At 37.2% G+C, this 16,057-nt stretch overlaps 1 protein-coding gene across 9 annotated transcripts in view; it reads right to left on the bottom strand.

Moving 5' to 3' along the window:
* LOC141576894 (coiled-coil domain-containing protein 144A-like) overlaps positions 1-16,057 on the bottom strand; it is a 49,481-nt gene that overhangs the window by 10,298 nt on the left and 23,126 nt on the right. For all 9 annotated transcript variants that reach the window (XM_074360264.1, XM_074360265.1, XM_074360263.1 and 6 more), the window contains 6 exons: positions 13,806-13,839; positions 13,389-13,530; positions 11,026-11,236; positions 9,642-9,825; positions 8,657-8,794; positions 6,709-7,221 (listed from right to left, as the gene is read on the bottom strand). In XM_074360264.1, the coding sequence (XP_074216365.1) occupies positions 6,709-7,221; positions 8,657-8,794; positions 9,642-9,825; positions 11,026-11,236; positions 13,389-13,530; positions 13,806-13,839 (1,222 nt within the window). The remainder of the gene's footprint in view (positions 1-6,708; positions 7,222-8,656; positions 8,795-9,641; positions 9,826-11,025; positions 11,237-13,388; positions 13,531-13,805; positions 13,840-16,057) is intronic.

Below are 16,057 nucleotides of genomic sequence, written 5' to 3' on the forward strand. Positions count from 1 at the left end.
GATGCTGTTTTGAGTCACCAGGTTTTGAGGCAGTTTATTATATAAATTATTAGCAATAAATAACTGGCACAGATATTAAAAATGGGGCACAGACATTAAAAAGGAACCCAAAATGTGGGGATGCCTTTGCACCTGGAGGTAGGTGAAACCTGAACAGATGTAGAGAAGAGTAAGAGTGAAAATCCAAAGTGTCCCCGAGACTGTTAGTGGAAGCCTGAGGGCTCTTGAAGGGCTGAGAGTGACGGCTTCTAGGCCAGGGAAGAAAATGACACTGAAACTGGAGGAAACAGGACTCTTGCTACCGAACAGCTGAAAGTAAAATTGATGAGAGAGATAAGCTAAAACAAACAAACAAAAAGATTATTAAATAGAAAGGAACCAGGACTCACAGGGTTCAAATATCTGTATCCCATTTAAAGCATCCCCACATGCCCAATTGTCACATAATGGGTAAGCAGAGAAATGGCTTCCAGGCTAAGATCAAATCTAGGGTGCTGCAAGGAAAACAGTCTAAAGACGAAGCCAAGATTCTGTTAAGACCTTGGAAAGATTTAAGGTGCCGCCTCAAATTCCTTTAAAGATCTTAAAAGCATACGAATTTCAAAGGCATGGTCCCACAACAGCTTCACAGGAAGCCCAAGGTGAAGAGTTTATCTCAAGAAGATGTGAGAGTAGCTTTTCCAATGGCATGAACCCAATAAAATTCACAGGAAACTCAAAGTTTTAAAGAGAACTGTGGTAGCAAAAACACTGCTTGCTAGCTTGGACTGAAAGAGACAAAGATAGTGCAAAACGGGAAGAGGCCTTTGGGTTTTTCTTAGAAGGTCTACAAGTAGGAAGCTGGCTTGAGAGAACTACTCAGCTGCAAACAGAGGTCACTGCTCATGAAAGGGACAGAACAAAGAGCTCAGAGAGGGCAGCAAAGGAGAACCCCTCCCAGGGTTAGGACTAAGTCCTAATCAAAGAGCCAGCAGCACCAGGCTGCATTTCAGAACTGCTACAGACCAGTGTGCCTCCCATCTTCCATCTGTGAGTGAGGGAGTCCTTAGCAGTTTAGCAGAATGTTGGGTGTGTGGTGGCGAATAACCCGTGTCTCCTTATCCTCAAGCCTCAGCACTGAGAGGAGTGTACCCAAGGGGCTGCACTCCAGAAACCATGCCCAGGAACCTCAGCCCCACCTGGACCTGATGAAGATGGGAAAGTAAGACCCTGGACTTGAGCCTGAGCCTACCACCACTGCGACCGAGACCTGCTCAGGGACTGAGTGGGGATAAGTGGATTTCTCATATGGAAGCAGTAAGAAAACATTGTGGCTAGTGAGTAGATTATGCTGGTTTTTGAATGTCTCCATAAACTTTCAAAGTTAATTCCATAAAAAAGGTAGAATATGGGCCAACCTTAAGTGCCCTGCAGGGCAGGTTTGAAAAGGCAGTTCAGCTTCTGCCTCACTCTTAACCCTGGAACCCAGTCTCAGGTGGGCAAGCTCAGGCCACAGAGACAGCTTAGGTATTCCAGGGGAGGTGGTCCACCTGCCCGCCCCACCAAAGCCACAGCCCACTGCCAGCATCAACCATCAGACATCAATGGATGAATCTTCAAGTGATTCCAGACACCCACCTTCGAGCTGCCCCACCTGAAGCTGAGAGGAATAGAGGCCAGCTGTCTTCACCACACTTTTCCTAAGTGTAGGTTGTGAACAAAATAAGTGCTTATTTAAGCAACTGAACTTTGGGGAGTTTGTTAGGCAAAAACAGATAAACAGAAAAGTGGATGAATAAAACAGTAAGTAATGTAACTTGAATATAGTAGAAATTGGTCTCCTATAAAGTGGAAAGTAACAAACGTTGAGATTCACTTATTAATGGCAAAGTGCTGATGAGAAGAAGCAGATAAAGAAAGACCTCAGAACTAGTGAGAAGGAAGGTACTTCGGAGTTCCCTCCAATTACAGTTTCTTACAAATTGGCATCTATTTCACAATTTCCCCTCAACTTTGAGGGTAAGGAAGACTGGTAAGCAAGGAGACATAGGATTTGAAGTCTAGTAACTGAAAAACTAGAAACAGTCAGTTTACTAAAATCAGCCTTTTTACCTCATTTCAATTAACTGAACTTCTAAGAGACAGGCAGCTTTGAGAATTTATTAATCTAGCACTCACTCTTCATTTTCCTTTCCTCAGAGAGAAAATAAAATATTATGGAACCATAAATGTAGTGTCCTTTGGCAGTATTTAAATTAAATACAATTTTTCCTTTACCTGACTTCAAAGCTGGTTGGTAAGGGAAGGTAGGACTGTCTCAGCTTCATGTTGTAGCACAATGCTTCTCCGTATCACATAGAGTGGCTTTGAGCTTTTGAAATTCAAATTACTAATCTGTTATCTGTTTCTGATAAACTGATTGAATATTATCTAATTTTTAACAGCTGTACTCTTGAAAAACTTTCCTTGGATGGGATAAAATACTTATTTCATTAATTATGCATTCAGCTATAGAATACAGCTAGGCACCTCTCTTTTTAAGTAAAAGGAGGTAGACACAGGGAGCTGAGAGTGCAGGATCTACACCAAGAACAAGATCGGCACCAGTGTTACACACAAGAACCAAGCCAAAAGAGGACTTGACCGAGAACCGCAAGATGATGGATTAGAGAGGCTTCCAAAGAGGAAGGTTGAATTAATCTTTTCCAGGCTTAATCTTTTGCCTCTAGATAGTGAAATCTATGGATGACTCTATGAATTATAATAAGTGCAACATAATGAAGTATATTGCAGACTGAGTCAGCAGATGCCGTGACCATGATTTGATGGAACGTGGAGTGAAGTGGGAGGCACTGGGTGATAAACTAAAGGTCTGAATGGGGGGGAAGGAATGGACTTTATCTTTGCAAGCCTACTTTCTGTCATGTCACAGAGTCAGCAAAGCATAAGCTGGCCACAGGCCCCTTCAGGAAGCAGCAGGTCTCCACAGAAGTGGAGTTACACACATTCCACGACACTGACTTTTTATTACTATGTAAAACAACTGGTAATATGCAAGAAGACTCGGAAAGAGTTCTCATAACATCTGACTTGGTACTGGCATAGGACAGACAGATCAATGCATCACCACTGAGAATCTAAAAGAAACCCTCACATTTATGATCAACTGATTTTCAATACGAGTGTCAAAATAACTGAATGAGACAATAATAGTCTTTTTAACAAATGGTACTGGGACAACTGGATATCCACAAGCCAAAGAACAAAATTTGACCTCTACCTCATACAATACATATAAAACTAACTCAAAATGAAAGAACTGAAACTACAAAATTCTCAGAAGAAAACACAGGTGTGTGTCTTCATGACTGGATCTGGCACTTGTTTCTTAGGTAGGACAGTAAAAGACAGAAATAGATTAACTGAACTTCATCAATATTAAAAACTTCTAGTCTTCAAAAGACACCATCAAGAAGGTAAGAAGGCAATCTCCTGAATAGGAGGAAATACTCGAAAATCCTACATCTGATCAAAGACTTGCACCCAGGATACAAAAAGAACTCTTACAATTCGATCATAAAAAGACAATCCAAATTTAAAATGGGCAAAAACCTGAACAGACACGTCTTCAAAGAAGATACACAAATGGATAAACGCATGGAAAGATCCCCAACATTCTCAGTCATCAGAAAAATGCAAATCAAAACACAATGAGATGCCAGTTCACACCCACCAGGAGAGCTAATCACCAGTGTTGACAGGGATGCATAGAAACTGGGAGAATTACACACTTTGGATAAAAATGTTAAATCATGTAGCCACTCTGTAAAACAGTATGGCAGTTCCTCAAAAGGTTAAACACAGTTACCGTATGACCCATATGACAGCATTTCCATTCTTAAGTCTATTCCCCAAAGAAATGAAAACATGTTTACATCAAAACTTGGACAGAAATGTTCGCAGCAGCATTATTAACAATAGGCAAAAAGCAGAGGCAACCCAAAGGTCCATCAATTGATAAATAGATAAACGGTTTAGCCCCACAACCGAGTAATGTTCGACAATAAACAGAAATGGAAATACTGACAAGCGCTGTAACATGGATGAACCTTGAAGACGTTTCGTCAAGTGAAAAAAGCTAATAATGAAGGACCACACAGCATGTGATTCCATCCATGGGAAACACCCAGAACAGGCACATCTGTAGAGACAGAAATCAGACTGGTGGTTGTCGGGGGCTGAGAGGGACGGGGGCTGGGGGTGATGGCCAAGGGATGCAGGCTTTCTTTTTGGGGTGATGGGAATGTTCTAAAATTGACTGTGGTGACAGCTGCACATCTCTGGATATACTAGGAGATAATAACTATGCATCCTAAATGGGTGACTTATATGATACGTGAATTTTTTTTTTTTTTTTTTTTGGTGGTGGGAAGTAATTAGGTTTTACTTACTTATTTTTAGAGGAGGTACAGGGGATCGAACCCAGGACCTTGTGTATGCTAAGCATGAACTCTACCACTTGAGTTATGCAATCCCCCCTATGTGAATTTTACCTCAATAAAGTTAAGAAAAAATCCAAAGGCAGGATCTAGACAATTTTCCTAATTCTCTATTTTGGGTGTACAGACGTCATCTGAACTTCTCCATGCTTTGACAACATACGTAAAATGAAGAGAAAATGAAGGCAATGCCTAACTTCAACTGGTTTGTATAATGACCTTTCTGCACAAGTTACTCTGAAATCCATGAAATCAATACACACAGATTTTATATCCATTCACAAAAGCGAAGAGACATGACAATTTTCTGGACCATGCCATGAAACATTATCCTCTGATTTTATTTGCTTGCCTCATTGTGGTGAGAGATCACTAAAAAATACTGTTTAGTAGGAAAAAAAAGTTAACTTCTGTGAGGAAAGATGTATAATTCTCAACTTATCTAAGGGTAAATATAACAGAAAAATAAATAAAGAAATGGCAGAATGAAAGTCAAAGTTTAAGAAACAAGTGCATTATAAAGATAATAAAAGTGTAATTATAATGAAGATACAAAAGAAAGCTGTCCCTGAGAAGCTAGTGTCCTGCAACGCTCTGCGCTGCACACTCACGGCCGACGTGCTAGGTTTTGCACGTACTGGGTTCGCAGCTTGATGTGACTTCCTCTCTGACTCCTGCTTCTCATTTTCTGAGTTAGTGTGATGATGTGCTGTCACCTCCAGGGAAGCTTCCAACATGGACACTTTCTTTCATGTGTCAGTCAGCTCTTGCTGAAGCTGTCTCATACAGGCCTAAAGAGATAACTCTGCTACTGATTTTTAAGTCACCTTATCATTAAGTTACATTAATAATATATAACTGCAACATATGGACTTTGAGAACTATCCCCACAGACATCAATTCACCTTCTTTTCCTCACAGGCACACATTCCTGTTTACTGAATTTCATTAAAGACACAGAAGGCATGACCCTCCTGCCTTACTGACAGTAAGTTAACTTAGACAATGGATGCAGCCCCACCAGCCATTCCCTGCCCCTCCCAGGAAGTGGCCAAGCTTTACCCCCACTGAAGTCTCAAACAGAAATGGGTGTGTGGGTGGGATGAGTGGAGGTAAGTTCCACACTGTGGAACACTCTCCCTCTTTCTCATTAGAGGCTTAAGTTCAGAGATCTTCACATATTCAATCTGGTGTTTAAATCCTTCCAACAGACTCCTATCTCACAATAAAAAATGAGGTTATTCCAATGGCTTTGGGGACCCGTGACAACCTGGCCTCCCCTGCCTCCTGGACTGCAGCTCCTACAGCTCCCCCAATACCTCCCACTCACTCCCTTCCTGCCACTCAGGACTCTGCCTGCTCCTCCTCAGTCTGAAAATGGGACCCCAGTGCCAAACTCATACATCACAGAGCGCTCCAGTTCCTCTGTACTGGACAAACTTAGTTCCAACTGACAGTAACTGAGCCTTGAAATGAGAATTGTGAGCACATTATTTGAAAAAATATTCAAAGTAAATTATAAATAGAACAGGGGAGACTAAGTCAAACACAGTTTTGCTAAAATTTACGAATTGTCCCAAATTATGACTGAATGAAAAGTAGATGCCTTTAAGGAGTGGCGAGGTCATAACAATACATGAGTTGAGATGGAAATATTTCTAAATTTAATTCCAATTGACATGGATAAAAGTAAGATTATACCAACTAAAAATAAAAAGCTACTAACGAAAAGTACAAGATACAGCATTTACACATCAGTTCATCTGGGAAATCTGGATTGGACTGTCAAGGTAATCCACACAATTGAATCTTTTTTTTCTTTTACTTTTTTTGTTCACACAACTGAACCTTAATTTCAAAATACTCATTTTAGGGCTGAGCATTTCATTTATCTGCTTCGTCACGATACTAAAATGTGATGACAGAAAGATTAAAATGACTTGGGCACTGTAAGAGTAGATTACTAAGACCTTCCTGTATCTATCAACAACTTATAGCTTAACCTTAAAATTTCAGGTGACACGGCATCTTTACTCAAAGTGAAGCACCTCTCAGGTCCAATATTTGTTTGCTGGATACAAGATATGCTTTTAGGCTGCTTTACAGTGTATATATTTATACCCCGCACATTTTTTATATTCAACTAGTTTCACCGTTTAGCTTCCATCAGATACTACTTTGAATTTTCTTTGAGGAAGTCTGAAAATCAGTTCCCTTTCTGGGTACTTACTTCCATTTCTGCTCTGTCCGTTACATACTGATACAGTCTGTCCTTTAAACATCTGGATTCATCGATTAACTCCTTGTTTCCTTCCTCCAGCATCAGAACTCGTCTGCTCATGGCTTCAAGTTTTCCCAGGTGATCCAGAAACGGCGCTGGGATATTAAGTATTGTCTTTTTACTTTTGGCCTCACTTTGAGCAGCTTCCAGTTGCTGTCGAAGCAACACGTTTTCGCTTTCTAGTTCACATACTCTCTCCTCCAAGAATGCCTGCTTTCCAATGTATCTGTTGACTTCCCCTTGTTTGCTCTGAGACAAGGATTCAGTTTCCTTGTTTGAACGCTGGGCTTGGCCTCGGTCTCTATGCACACATTCAAATACCAACGTCGTTGGTCTAAGAGCATCTCTCCTGGGATGGAGCTCAATTTCTTGGCCACGGAATTGACGTTCAGCTTCAGGAAGTTGCTGAGGAAGCACCTCGCTGTTATCTTCTGGGTCAGACAGCTCAAAATCCTTTGTGTCCTGTAAGTGAAACCCCTTATCTCTTACTCTTTGAACTGTACTCAATAAACTGACATATCATAATTTCCTTTGAAGTGAAAGACTAATCTCTAAGTTTATACAACAAAAAGTTTGCAATATCTGGGTATCCAACTGGAAGAACTTAAGGTGGATACAAATCTCAAACTTTAAACAAGCAGAAATCCCCAAAAGTTTAAAAACTTAATTAAAGACAGTGAATCCATGAAAGTAAAAAAGAAACCACAAAAGGATGTTTAAGAAGCTCAGAACTGAGAAGGCCTTTCTTTCTCTGAAATACAACAAACCCAAAAGGCTTAAAATAAACAATGAATAAATCTGACTACACTTAAAAATTATACCTGACATCTAACCTTTACAGCTACCCCCAAAGTAAGAGCCTTAGCTCTATATATATTTGGACAGGTTAAATTTCCTAAAAAAATTTTTCCTGAGAATACTCCATATTCTCCCTTTCTAACATTTTTAGAGCGAGTTATAAGAATTACATCTACGGATAAGTGATAAATCTAAGCACTGTACTAAGCACGTCTACAAACATCAGTTAACTCAGTTAGCTGTGACAATTCTGGAATAAAGGGTTAAAAACACAAGCAAGCTGCAGGGTTTCCCCCAGGTCTTCTGACTCTCTGACTCTTACACCAAACCAACACTACTTCTCTAGGACAAATATATAAACACAAGAGAAGCCTTCTACTTCCCTAATGGTGAATACACTAAAGGTAAAGAAGGTCAAATTTACAGAGCTCTTCTTAGAAAATCAGGAGACTATTTGCTTCTGCAATAATTTTTATTTCTTCTTCATGGTGTTTATAACAGTAATGGATGTGAAGTAGCAGGGAAATACAGTGAACTGTTTTATTAAAAATAAAATACTGATCAATTATCACTAAGTATAGATTATGGTATGTCACTATATTCAAAAGCTCCTTGTACTGAAATCGCATACCACATGGAGCAGAGCATTACTTTTTATCACACGTAGGAGAACGACACCCAGACTATGGTTTCTGAACTGGCTATACTTTTCCCTCCTTACCATCAGTGGAAATGATAAAGTAACCTCTCCATTCATCTATCAAAGGAGTGAGATCACTGCCAGAAACTAGAATGCCTGCTGTTAGTAGCAACAGTTTTGAGATCATGGAAAGTTCATCAATTCCTATAGGAAGTATGAACAGCCTCTCCTCGGATGAGGCCATTGTGAATGTCACTATGTCACTGTTGCAGGCAAATGGATTTAAATTCAAAATATTGCTTTATCCAATGAACCAGAAATGAAACCCCCAGAAAATATATTTACATATATAGGCTTTTAAAACCCTCTATACTTTCTATACCTATAGTATTGGTTTTTAAACTATGTAAGTATACAAATTCATACACACACGTGTTTGAAGATGACTAAAGAAAATACCTCAGCATTCATTTTCTTGTTAGTCTTTTCTGCCTCCTTTTGTTGGGAAAGATGATGGGCCAGGATTTCATCTTGTATTACTCTGGCATTCTGCTCTCGAGAAAGTTGTCTCTGAGCATCATTTTGCTCTTCTAAAACCTGGAGACATATTTCATTAGGTTTGGGGTTTTATACCATGAAAAAAAGTCAAAAAAAGCTTACGAGGGGAATCTTAAACAAAAAATTTTTTAAACTGTTAAAAAGAAGTAGCCTTTTTAAGCACAGGGATCTTTACTGCACATAAATAACTCAAATTCTAATATATATGACAGCTAAATTTATCACAGAGCAAAAACACAAGGGATGCAGTATCATGAAAGAAAAAATTTTTTAACACTTTTTAAATTGAGTTATAGTCATTTTACAATGTGTCAAATTCCAGTGGAGAGCACAATTTTTCAGTTGTACATGAACATATATATATTCATTGTGACTTTTTTTTTGTTGTGAGCTACCACAAGATCTTGTATATATTTCCCTGTGCTATACAGTATAATCTTGTTTATCTATTCTGCATATTCCTGTCGGTATCTACAAATTTTGAAATCCCAGTGAAAGGAAATTTCTTTATAAGGCATTTAACCAATTCCATCACAGTCTCAAGGCAATTCAGCCTGGATTTTAACTTCAAAAAGCCAGAATTAACACATGGATTTGAATTAGACTTGTTACTCTGTTGAATGGACCAAAACCGTCAATCCTTACGTTAATGATTAAGCTCAATTTAACTTCCATTCCTTCATTCAGAAAAGACACAGAGCATCTATTAGATGCCAAGAACATCAAGAAATTATTAAGTTAAGCTCTAAATGTCATAGTTCATGTTTAGGATGAGATAACTTTTATTTGTTTTAAATGAAAATACAGATAAATTCAAAAGAATATTATAAATAATATTGATGAAACAGTGTTAGAGATACACAATTTTCACCTAAGACTAATTTACCTGGTTTGGTTTATTCCTTATGCTCTTCCGTTTGCATTCTAGTGCCCGGGCAGTGCTTTCAAGTTCTTGGTTCACGGAAACTTGCTCATTGCATTCTTTCTCTTTTCTTTTTAAGTCATCCTTAGTGTTTTCATATAATATATAAGCATTTTTCTTCTTCTTTGTTTCTTGTTCTAATGTTAATCTGCAGTGAAATATGCTTACCTTAAAATTTATTTTGTTAGAAAATAAAAAGTTCATTTTATGATCTGGTTCTTCACATGCTGATTTATTACCCCAATGGAATTTCTATGTTCTCAATTTTTTTTTTCATTTTTAAGTCTCACATTTTAAATTCCTCACTTCAATCTCTTCATAGACTATATATATGTATATATATATATATATATATATATATATATATATATATATATATATATATATATATATTTGAAAAGTAGCAATGAAAAGACATAATGCTACTGAGTTTCAGTCAAGAGTAACTCTGGTCAATAGTGTAGGAAAGAAAATTTGCAATTATTCAGTAAGGTTTGAATTGAAAATTACCCTTTCCCCCCCACATAGTCATAAATTACTCCTTCATTAGGACAGAGAATTTAGTTATTAATTAAAAGAGAAGTTGCTATTTAGAAACAGGTTTATAATTTCATGAGAAATAAAATTTCAACTTCATGAGATATTACAGGGACTCCTACATGATCTCCAGGGGAAGGTAACACCCGCAGATGTCTTTTCCAGAACACTGACCCACTAATTAGCATAATCCAAGGTGAGGCTGGGGAGTCTACTCCCTGATGCCCTACACTTTATGTTTCTTCTTTTGCAGCACTTTGAACTTACCTTGTTGAATATTATTTATTTTAGTAAATCATTTTTAAATCCCTTTTGGTACAAGGCAGGATCCCTATTAAGTAATTAAGAAATAAAGAGTAACCCGTGCTTTCAGCATAGACCTTTGAACTAATCTTATCTCTGTATGAGAGAGATGCTGAATAAACTAACCAGTAATCACTTTCCACTTTACTTTTTAGTCCATCCATTCATATGTTAAGATTCAAACTGCATAAATTTTTTTAAAGTTTCTGCCTTGAGAAAAATGGTCATTTCATAATTCTGCAAGTGGGAATGTAAAGTAATATAAACTTTCTGGAGGACAATTGAGATAAGGACCAAAGATTTTTTTAAACAAATATAGAATGAGTGTGTGTGTATATATATATAGCTGTTATTTCCAAGAGTCTCATATTCCACAATATTAATGAAATTTTCTCCCCTGTAAAATCCCAAAAGGTAAGTTAGCAATTTTAAGACTTTTCCTACATACCTACAGTATTAAAGTAAATATAGAGTTCAAATATTTCTTTAAAACCAAGAAATTCAGTACCTCATGCTGCAGAGCTGTCGTTCCCACTCCACATTTTGAAGTTTTAACTGTGATTTTGCTTCTCTTGTTTTCAACAGCTCTGCTTGTAGCCAGTTCACCTTATTTTCCATTTCTTTAATTTTTCCTGTAAGTAGTGCACAGTCAGATTCTTTCAGTTCTATTGATCTGAATGAATGAACTGGATCCTGAATTTTCAATAACCTATCAGAATCTGCATTAGGAAGAAAACAAACATAGAAACAAAATATATGAATAATTTTTGTGTATAAAGGACTGTGCATTTTCACATTCATTCATCCATATATTGAACAAATGGATATTGAGCATCTATAACATGGAAGACATTCTTCTAAGCTCTGCAGATATTAAAAGAATGACAAAATAATATTATGAACATTATGCAAATAAATTTGACAATTCAGATGAAGTGGGTAAAATTCCTTGAAAGAGAGAAATTACAAAAGCTCAATTAAGAAAGAACAAATAAGCTAAAAAGCCCTATATCTTAAAAACCAAAACAAAAGTCCTATTTAAAGACCTTACGACAAAGAAAATTCCAGTCCCAATGGTTACACTGGTGAATTCTACCATATATTTTAGGAAAATTTAATACCAATTCCACACAAAGTCTCCTCGAAAAACGAAGAGGAAGAACTATGTCCTCATTCTATAAAACTAACATTACCCTGAATCCAAAACCAGACAAAGGTATTACAAGAAAGAAAACTAATGTCATGAAAATGGAGGTAAAAATTCTAAACAAAACGTTAGCAAATTAAATCCAACAATACAGGAAAATTCATCACGACCAAGTGGGGTGTATCCCAAGAATGCAGGGCTGTTTTAACACGTAAAAATCAATGTTATTCATCATATTAACAAACTAAAAAAGAAACCATATGATCATGTCAGTGGATAAAAAGAGGCACTTGCCAAACCTCAGCATCTATTCCTGATAAAAACTTCCAGCAAACTAGGAACCAAGGGAACGTCTTCACTATGACAAAGATCCATGCTAACCCTACAGCTGACACCATACGCAATGGTGAAAAACGGAACGCTTTTCCCAGAAGGTGAGGAACTGGACAGGAATGGCTTTTCTTACTCCTTCTATTCAGCACTGTACTGGAGCCAGTGCAATCAGGCAAAATAAAGAACCAAAAGGCATCTAGATGGGAAATGAAGAGGTAAAAGTGTCTGCTAATCAGCGGGGAATACGATTACATGAAGCGAGTCAGCTAACTCCAACCTGTGGGCTGGGTTGCTTGCTTTGGTAAATAAAGTTTTACTGAAATACAGCCACGTCCATTAACTTGTGTATTGTCTATGGCTACTCTTGTTGCAACACTGACAGAGCTGATTAGCTGTGACAGAGAATGTATTTATTGGCTGCAAGTCTTAAATGTGAACTATCTTTAGTAAGACAGTAGTTTAAAGAAGAAAAATCTTGACCACCTTTGGTTACGTAGAAAATCTAAGAGAATCCATAAAAAGGCTACTAGAACTAATAAATGTGTTCAGCCAGGTTGGAGGGCACAGAGTCAGTATACAGAAATCAGCTATATTTCTATCATCAGAAACTAAAATTTCAAATATAGTATTTTGAAACAAATAAGTAAAAATACACTATTTACAGCTGCACTGAAAAATAAGAAATACAGGTAAACATAAAAGATGGAAAGACCCAGACACTAAAAACTCTTAAAATATTACTGAGAAAATCAAGGAAGACCTATATAAATGGAGAAATGAACTTTGTTCAGGGTTAAAAATTCCATTTTGTTAAGAAGTCAATTCTCCCCAAATTAATCTACAGATTCAACATGATCTACATCTCATTTCCAGGACACTAGCAGACTTTTTTTTTTCACATTGACAAGATGATTCTAAAATTCATGTGGAAAGAAGGGTAATAAAAGGAAACAAGATGAAGCCAGAGGACTGTGGCCTTTAACCATGGAGCTACGAGAAGCAGGAGCTGGATTTTAGGCAAGGAGGTTAACAAAGACCTGAATTTTAAAAACTATCTAGTAATCATGCTGGCGGCGTAGACCAAGGTTCCAGGAGGTGGAACGGCGGAGAAGAAAATCCTGAGGTGATTTCAGCGTTCTAGGAGGGAAGCAGTGATACCCTAACCTTGGGTGAAGGCGTAGGAGCAGCAGAGTCAACAGAAAGCACAGGGAGTGGGAACGGTCACAGCCCCCGGCCGGCAGCACACAACACGTCTGCTTCTGCTTTGACACAAAGCAGGTTTCTGAGACGCAGCAGACTGTAACGGAGCTGTGCTCCCTGGGGCAGTACTAGGTGTGCAAAGGTTACCACGAGATACTTAAAAAGGCTGTGTAGTCATATGGGGGTCCTACCTTTACTCTCCGGGCCAAGTTGTTCAATTAGCCTCAGGGTACTCTTACAATTAAGGGAAAGCGACTTGTGATCCTCAGAAGCTGTTTCCGGTGCCAGAGTTAAGTCATCGAGGTCATCCACAGAATTCACCTGCTCTGTGACCTACAAATAAATAATGCTATTTCACAGTGTCTCCAACATAGTTGTAAAATACGCTCAGTGTACAGAGGTGATAAATATCCATCTTTTTATGAGAGCAAAAACACAGACAATTCTCCAAACAACTGATTTTCGTCAAAAGGCTAACTTTATCAATAATGTTTCTAAATTATTTTTAAGTAAATGTCTACAACAAAGGAGGATTTTGTTTTTCCACTCTATCTTTTATAAATTTTTTTTACTACAAGAAAATATTTTTGATTAATATTTTACTATACCTTGTCCTTTTTAGTAGACATTTTCTTTGAAGACCTGAAAAAAGAAAAAAGCAATTCCTTTAAGCCAAATACTAAATATTGAAAATACAAGAAGTGTGTAAATCTATTTTTTTATATAAAACCTTTGCATTGATAATTTTCAATAAAAGGGATTAAACAAAAAATGGAAACAGTAACATTAAAGGACAAAGAAAGCATATCAATAATATTATCAACAAAGTATTAAATTTAAATCAAGCAGACAAGGAAAGGAAAAGGAAGAACATAAAATTACTTGTATTATTTGATAGGAAAAAATATACCAGGATTTTCTTGTTGTTGTCTTTTTCAATAAAAACTGGCTTTCATGGCAATAAAACCTATTTGGAAAGTATTACTTAAGTCCTTATATGAAAGAAACCGTTTTCTAATAACCATGACATCAGCTTTTTTGAGGACTTAGTGTGCAACTGCTGTGCATTATTATCACCACTTTACGTGTCTTAAAGACATTTTAATCCTCACAACAATCCTGGGAGGTAGGTAATACATCAGGTACTTTACCCAGAAAGAAAATGAGGCACAGAAAGGCTAAGTCATTTGTCGAAGCCCCTATGTCTGCCCAGAATTCCAACCCAGGCAATCTGGCTTCAATACTTGCATTTCACAGTATGCTAAGAAAGTAATATTTACTTTTAAGCACTTTTAACTAATGTAGTAAATGAATCTCATTATTCTATGTCTAGGTATAATTATAAGTAATAATTTCTGGGGCATATGTCCAGAAGGAACCCTACTTCAAAATGACACCTGCACCCCAATGTTCATAGCAGCACTATTTACAATAGCCAAGACATGGAAACAGCCTAAATGTCCATCAACAGATGACTCGATAAAGAAGAGGTGGTAGGTGTATTTATACAATGGAATACTATTCAGCCATAAAAACCAACAACATAACGCCATTTGCAGCAACATGGATGCTCCTGGAGAATGTCATTCTAAGTGAAGTAAGCCAGAAAGAGAAAGAAAAAAACCATATGAGATCACTCATATGTGGAATCTAAAAACAAAAGCAAAACAAAACAAATACAAAACAGAAACAGACTTATAGACATAGAATACAAACTTGTGGTTGCCAAGGGGGAGGAGGGTGGGAAGGGACAGACTGGGATTTCAAAATGTAGAATAAACAAGATTATACTCTACAGAACAGGGAAATATACACAAGACATTGTGGTAGCTCGCAGTGAAAAACATATGTGACAATGAATCTATGTATGTTCATGTATAACTGAAAAATTGTGCTCTACACTGGAATTTGACACAACATTGCAAAACGACTATGATTCAATAAAAAAAGTCAAAATAATAATAATTTCTGAATCTTAACACCTATTTTTTTAAAAATAAAAATACTTTAGACCTAGGCAATACTGGAAATCTACTTTTAATAAAGATTTGCTTTTGCTAAAGACATTAATCAGCGGGCATTCATTATCCATTCAGCTGTTTGTTCATGCATTTGACAGGTCCTTATGGAGCATGATGGCTTTTTTAATTTAGAACTTAGTAATCCAAAAGTAATCATCTGTGATAGATTGTTAACAGTTTATTATTCTATCGTATGTAAACAAAATCTTCCCCTTCTTCCTAGAATCTAAACAAATATTAATATAATCTGGTATTTTGTAATAGCATACAAAACCATAGCCACTCATGATGATACTGTCAAGGACACTATAAAATCTAGAGTCATCAAGGAATGATTAAACCCTATTCAGTATGGCCTAAGTGTTTGTATAGTCATTATGAGTATACAATTTTTTAAAAATCTATGGACAATGGTGTAACTTTAAAGTCATTATCTGCATATTCAATTGTGTAAGAATATTACGATTCAGAACTAATGAATAAGCCTTACAATACCATACATGAATACTTTACTACAGTATTTTAAAGATAACAGTACAATCAATACACTTTCTAATATCAGAAATTCAAAGTTAAATTGAAAAACACGTCTTCTATGGAATCGCATCCAACAGCACAGAGACATCCCCTACAAACTATCATCTCATCATTAAAAAAAGAAAGGGAACCCCCACGAGCCCCACGTTCCCCTTCACTTATCACCCAGTCCTCTCCTGCCTTCCCAGGGAATGTCCTCTGAGGGGCTGTTCACACTGATTCCCTGCAGACCGGCTTCCCTGGGGACGTATTACTGAAACTACTTCCGGTCAAAGGCACTTGTCCTCATCTTAGCCTTTCGG

This window comes from Camelus bactrianus, unplaced genomic scaffold (assembly GCF_048773025.1).
Source record: "Camelus bactrianus isolate YW-2024 breed Bactrian camel unplaced genomic scaffold, ASM4877302v1 HiC_scaffold_43, whole genome shotgun sequence".
NCBI classification, from domain to species: Eukaryota; Metazoa; Chordata; class Mammalia; order Artiodactyla; family Camelidae; genus Camelus; species Camelus bactrianus.